General features: G+C 30.6%; 1 protein-coding gene across 1 annotated transcript; it reads right to left on the reverse strand.

Moving 5' to 3' along the window:
- Positions 1 to 1,748: 1,748 nt before the first annotated feature.
- On the reverse strand, positions 1,749 to 5,084 carry LOC114382076 (protein FEZ-like). Its single transcript, XM_028341310.1, has 4 exons — positions 4,812 to 5,084; positions 4,282 to 4,576; positions 3,573 to 3,871; positions 1,749 to 2,895 (listed from the first exon to the last, which is right to left on the reverse strand). The coding sequence occupies exons 2-4, from the start codon at positions 4,454 to 4,456 to the stop codon at positions 2,227 to 2,229; spliced, it is 1,143 nt and encodes a 380-aa protein (XP_028197111.1). The 5' UTR covers positions 4,457 to 4,576; positions 4,812 to 5,084; the 3' UTR covers positions 1,749 to 2,226.
- Positions 5,085 to 6,872: the final 1,788 nt, after the last annotated feature.

Here is a 6,872-nt window from a genome sequence, read left to right on the forward strand (position 1 = left end):
TGGTTTCGGTAAGTTAAGATTTTTTTTATTATTTGTCTTCATAATTTTATTTTTTTAATTTTAGTTTTTTTAAGTTAATTTTTTTCTAATTATCCAGTGGAACCTACTGACGAGTCTTCATCTTCATTTTCAGTGTTACCAAATTACGAAGACAATGATCATGAACCCACGAGAAGATGCTAATATATGGAGGACTAATATAGGTTCAGATATGTGGAGAAATGCTAATAATTAGGCGAACATGAAGTGAGAATCACTTTGTTATTATTTTTTTAGGCAATAATGACTTTGTTATTAAAAGGTTTAAAATTTCTATCGTTTTTATTTTCTTTATTCAAACATTATAATTTATTTATCATCTTTTTCATTCACTTTTGTAACTTCCGTTATTTTTTTGTTTAAAATGTATTAATCTTTCAAAATCTTAAAAATCCATAAAGTACTTTGAAATCTTAAAAATCTGTGTTAGAAATCCATTAAAATCTTGGGTTAAGAATCCTGATTGTAAAAAGTCTTTTAAAAAAAATCTTTTAAAATCCCACAAAATCAATACAATCCCACATAATCTTTTAAAATCTTCAAGATTGTTTTTGTCAAAATATTCTCTCAAAATCTCAATCCAATACACCCCCTAAGTTTTTTTTTTTTTTTGAATTTTGGTTCTTATAAAATGTTTTGTTTATTTTTAGACCGTATAAGTTTACTTTTTTTAATTTTAGTTTTTTTAAGATTTTAATTTATTCATTTGTAATTCCCATAAATTCGTGTTTACAGGAACAAAAATAAGAAAAATAAAAATTTACATAAACTAAAAATAAATAGAATATTTTATAGGATTCAAAATTAAAAAAAATATAAATTATGAAGACTAAAATAAATAAAAAACTTACGTGGACTAAAAATGTAAAAATGGTAACTTACAAGACCAAAAACATGGACAAATTTATATTTAAGCCAATTTTCAATAGACGTTAATGACGTTATATCTGCTTAATCCGTGTTTTTTTTCACGTCCCCTGATGCATAAGATCATATCTGAATTTCCTTATTATTGGCACCCTCCGGGGAAAGTGAACAAAAAATGTCCCCATTGACTTATCAAATTCATTCGTGCACGCCACCTTCCTCCACTATATATCCTCTCATCATGTGAATTCATGTGCCGATAGTATTTCTTATCCAAAACAGTTAAATCTAAATTTTATTTATATTTTTTAATCATCAAAGTCTTTTGTACATAAGCCAAAATTAAAGTCTATATTCTCTTGACAGAAATCTATTTGTGCTATGTTTTAACTTTTAGCCTTTTCCGCTATACTCTAAATAACGAAGAATTAAGATTCCAAGAACCTCTTTCCAATTTTTAGATACTTTCTGATTACTTGGTTTTTTTTATATCAAATTTTCTACCTAATATTGAAACATGTTAGATGCTTAATTAATGGTATAATAGTATATAAGGGAGCATATGTGATGGACAGAATTTTTTTTATGTGAAAGTGAGAGGAATATAATTGACCATTAGATCTTCTCATAAGTGGTTAAGATTAAAATAACTAAATTGTGAGTTTTTTTTTTTTAAGTCATATTTTGTAAGTGATCACATTATATTAAATTTTCATCACTTATATATAATTGTATAGTCTAAATTTACCTGTGTATGTTAGATTCTAATATCTGAACAAGGATATAGATAAATAAACCATTAAACCAAAAGATTAAAATAAAATTAAAACCATACACGGAGATATGAAACTATATGTACAACTAGGTGAATGTATGAAATACATGAGACGTATAGCCTCGAAACTACAAAGTGTCTCCCCCCCCCCACCAAAAACGAATCATTCCAAGAGAGTTTTTCAAATGACAAAAATGACGTGAATGAAAAAAGACAGACACATAGACACTGATCCCACAAATTTTCGTAAGACCTTGAAATCTTTGTGTCTATATTTTTTTTTCTTCACATGACTCCTGAGAAACTAACATGAGAAGATCTATTTTCCCAGCACATGGTTCACAAAATCTGTGGCTCTTTTCTATGTTTCTAGGTGGTACTGGTAGTTACATTCACGTACATATAAATATGAACAAGGAAAAAGTGATAGCACTTGTACATTTACAAGTAAATATACTAAAATTGTAAAAATGGTAACTACTAACAAGCCAATGCCTTCTTTTTCCAGTACTTGATCACACCATGAATGCCCCTAATTTGGTTAATTAAGTGTAGCATTTGTTGGTGGAATAGGTAGTGGACATATCACTAGGGCAAGGACGTGACTCCCATGCCACAGAAGAAGCCTTCCAAGCATCATAAGGAGGACTCAAACTGAAGGGATATCCAGTGGTTCTCATCCCAATTGTTGTTTCCCACTGATGATCTTGTTCTTTTGTTCCTGTTTCTGTGCTCATGTTTTGTTTCATATCTTGAGGTAGATTGATTGAGAAGCCACTATAGTGTTGTTGGTTTGGGTCTTCAAATTCTATATAGTCAGGGTTGGGAGAAAGCATGGAAGTGGGATCAAGTGTGCAGCACTTGGTGGGCCATGATGAGTAGAATATGAAGTTGTCAGCAAGGTCTCCATCTGAAACAGGACTTTGTGGTGATGGCTTTGAAACTGTGCTGTTGTTTATGAGCTTGTAAGTGGGAATATCAGAGGCTGAGAAGTTGTTGTTGATGGCATTGTTGGAGACTTGGTGTAACTCATCTTGCTTGTCACCACAAAATTGAATGGCTGGTGATCCTATGTTATGGCATTTTAAACCTTGTGTGAACATGTCAGATACTATGCCTCCAGGTAACTGAGAGATCAAAGGGAGAGATAAGGCTTTCTGTGCCAGGGAGAGGGAGTTGGTTTTCTTGAATATCCTACAAATTGCCCATGAATCCTGAAAACCCACAAAGCACTATATGAATAATCACAATTGAAGGATAAAAATCCATAATCTATCTATCTGTCTCTGTCTATATGTTTATCTATCTATGTGTTTGTCAATCAACCCTTCTCACATTCTCACTCTTTCTATGTACAATTAGGTGAGTGGGAGAGTCTGAAGGATAAAAACAATAAATCTCAATAGTTCATTTTTACACGGATAGTAAAAATTAGTTTAACTTCCTAATTTAATTTCTATATATTATTAGTGTAAAAATATTTTTGCTTTTCACCTATCAGAAATCATCATTAATATGGATTTTTATGTACTTAATATAGAAGTCAACAAACATCATACATAATATAATAGTTTATGATTGGATGATGCAGAAAAAACTTTTGACAAATTTTACATTATTGTATAGACTATTTACTCTTAACTTGTATTCAATTTTTACCATGCATGTAATATGGAATGGTCAAGATTAGTCCCTCTAAATCTTTCATATTGCCACTTGAAATGTCCTATGTTCATGGACATATGTATGTATGTATATATGTATAAGGAACCAAGAAGTCTAGCTCAATTGGTTGAGCAATGTACTTGGATTATTATAAACACTCTGGTACCTCAGTTTGATTCCTATGGATCAAATAAATACATGTACAAGGACTTGGTGCAATACATACATTTGGAGGGAGGCTTCTGTCTGAGAGTTTTTTGGGAGGGGATGAGTCTGAGATGCATGGAAGCCTAAACTCATGCATCATCCAGTCAGTTTTCATCCCCTTGGCAGCTCTGCCTCTATAGAACACAAGAGACTTTTTCAGACCAATGCACTTTCCTTCAGAGGAATATATAGGCCTGTCAGTTCCAGTGGCCTTCCAAAACCCAGCTCTTGTGACTCTATTTGGACGTGCACTGTTCCTGTATTTTCTGTCCCTTGGACAGTAGAAATACCACTCTTTCTCCCCAGTACCTGCCAGCTCTTCGTGTGCATAAAAACAAAATTGAAACCAAGTTAAACTTGGAAAAGATTTGTGAAGTTTTGAACCTTTGATACTCACTCTAGAAAAAGAAAAGGATAAAATATATTTTAGGTCCCTTAAGATTTGGTTAATATTAATTTTAGTCCCTTTATTTTAAAAATGGTGGTTTTGGTTCTTGTATTTTTTAAATATGATGAATTTTGTCCTTAATCCTATACTTTATTTTGACTTAATCCAGGACAAAATCTACCACATTTAAAAAATGAGTACCAAAACTAAAGTGAAATAGGAAGACTTGGTTGCAAATTAGTCTGATCCTGTAAGTAACATTTGTCTATGTGGCATAAAGCAAAACAACAAAAGAAGAGAAAGCTAAGAAACAATGAGTGTGAGTAATAAGAGTTCTTACTTGGAAGATCCCATGGATCATATTTGTAAATATCCACTTGCTTAATGAGTTCAATAGGAAGAGACTTCTGCTGAATTTTTCTCTTGAGATAAAAATCAACAAGCTCTTCATCAGTGGGGTGAAAACGAAATCCTGGCATCACATCATCAATCCTTTCCATCTCATTCCTCTCCATGTTCTCTCTCTCCCTCTCTGAATTTCTTTGTCCGAGAAGAACCAAATCCAAATATTTAGAGAAGCTTCTCAAGATGTCAGCAATTGTTATGTTGTTCTAGTATCTGTAAGAAGCTTCAGCCTAGCAAGTGGCAATTTATTACTATAAGATATTATTATAATACTCATGGTTAGTACTATCATATTTGCATACATGGAAACACAAGCATCAAGCATGTTGTTTGTAGTTTTCAAGTTTTGAAAAACAAAACAAAACCCATCGTTATTAATGTGCTGTTCTCAATTATGAATAATGACAAAGTAGAAGTTAAAAGCACTTAGTAAGAAGTTTCAAGTATTGCTAAATGCTAACTCACAGTGTGGGCAAATTTGCTTAGTTCAAGGCCATGTTATGTGCCTCCCGAGAAGGTTTCTGTTCCCAAAGCTTCTGCCGCCCTTTTAGGATTTTCTATAATGAGAAAGTGTGTTGTGAATTTGGATGAAAATCACGATGACTTTGGTGTTTAGAAAGAGGTTGTGTTTATAAGCTATTTAAGGTTCTTGGCAAGGAAGATGTCTCTAAGTCAAGAAAAAGTAAAACCCCTAATATACTTTGTTATGTGAATGAATGACCAAAAAATAAGGATCAGAAGAAGAGACCGCAGAATTAGAAGCTTTAAGGAGTATTTTTTATATTGTGAATGTGTGTCATTATTTCATTTTCATTGCTGATGATGCTCACAACATTTCCTTTTATCTTCAACAAATCAAAGACAAGCACAAAATGACAAGGCAAGCTTCTAACGTAATTATTTTTTTCTAACAGATAAATTAATTCTATTTTGAATTGTTTTTTTATGAACTACATAATATTCTTAATGTTGCTTTCGGTATGAAAAATTCTCTGCCTAATTCTTCTGAGGGACCTTATAAGACAATTTTTTTGTCATTTTTTTACTAATTCTTGGATTGTAACATTCCCTTTTATATGCCAAACTTTTCAGTCTTATATTCCTCATATCCCGTGACAAATTATGAACAAGTGACCTGTCATCAGTTTCGGTACTTCTAAAAATATTAGCCTTAAAAATAATTAATCCAATAGGCTAGGCCATACACTCTTGATTGAGAGGGAGTTCCGATTTAACCTGCTTGGAAACAGAGTATTCGAGTAAGTACAACTAGTTGACCTTGAAGTGATAGTATGATGTTAGAGTAATCTTATAGAAACATATAAGTTTTTATTTTTACACGGAAAAATCAACTATAAATTCTCTCATGTGTAAATATAGCAAAATCTTATACTATTATATCAATCATATAAGTTTTATAAGTTACTTTTGATTAGCTTATAAGAATATTTGAACCTATTATATCCACGGTTTCATTAAATGTAATATATTAATGTGTCTTTTTTACAAATTAATAAAAATATTATTTGAATATTAAAACGAAATTAAAAAATTAATGACAGCAAAATATTAATTAAAATTATGACTTCAAACTCAATTATAAAAGTTGAAAGGTTTTTTTGGAATTCTAACAATAAAACATAATAAAGATTTAATTATATACTTTTATTTATGGTATATAAGTATGACTGGAAATTGGTTTCTCTGTTGTCATTTTTTCAGCTGTCCAGTGTTGTCCACTTAGTTTGTGTTAATATTTAATTTTATGATTCAATTTAAAACTATGTGATTTTCAAGAGACAACACCAGAATAGCTGAGAAAGAAATAGCAGAGATCCATATGAGTGTGAAGTTAGGTAGTATAGTAAATTAGTAATCACGTGTCTGCAGTTACAATTTAAAAAATTTATAAGTCATTACTTATGTCTAGACTAGGACTTATTTGATGGATATTGCAAGTAATTTTTGTAGGTGCTCCTTGAATCTTAATTTGATTGTCATTTATAATCAATCCTTTAAAAACAATTCTAACAAAAATTTGTCTACGTTAGATTTCATTTGGTTTGATTGAGAAAATATTATATTTGTTTTCACTTTTACTAAGATTATTGTTGATGTTATTTGTAATAATTCCAAACGAATTGTACACGGTAATTGATGACATGCTTAAATCACATGGCATAAAATTGCTAACCATGCCCATTATGGCTTGGCACTTAGCAATTAAGGAGTCTCTACTAAATTTGAAAGTCAAATGCTAATCACTATTTTTTGGACATTATTTAAGAAATTAAAAAAATTATTGAAATGCATAAATTGTGTTATTTTATTACTACAAAATTAACATTTAACATCAGTTATTTTGGACATTCAACATCAATTTTAAATCAATATTGAATTCACTGACGTTAAAAGTATCAACATTACTGTCAGTTATAAAAATTGATGTTGAAATTCATTATACATCGATTTTTTACGAAAATTGATGTTATATAGTAAGAAATATACAAATAAAAGTAAAAACTG

The sequence above is a fragment of the Glycine soja genome, chromosome 13, assembly GCF_004193775.1.
Source record: "Glycine soja cultivar W05 chromosome 13, ASM419377v2, whole genome shotgun sequence".
Taxonomy (NCBI): Eukaryota; Viridiplantae; Streptophyta; class Magnoliopsida; order Fabales; family Fabaceae; genus Glycine; species Glycine soja.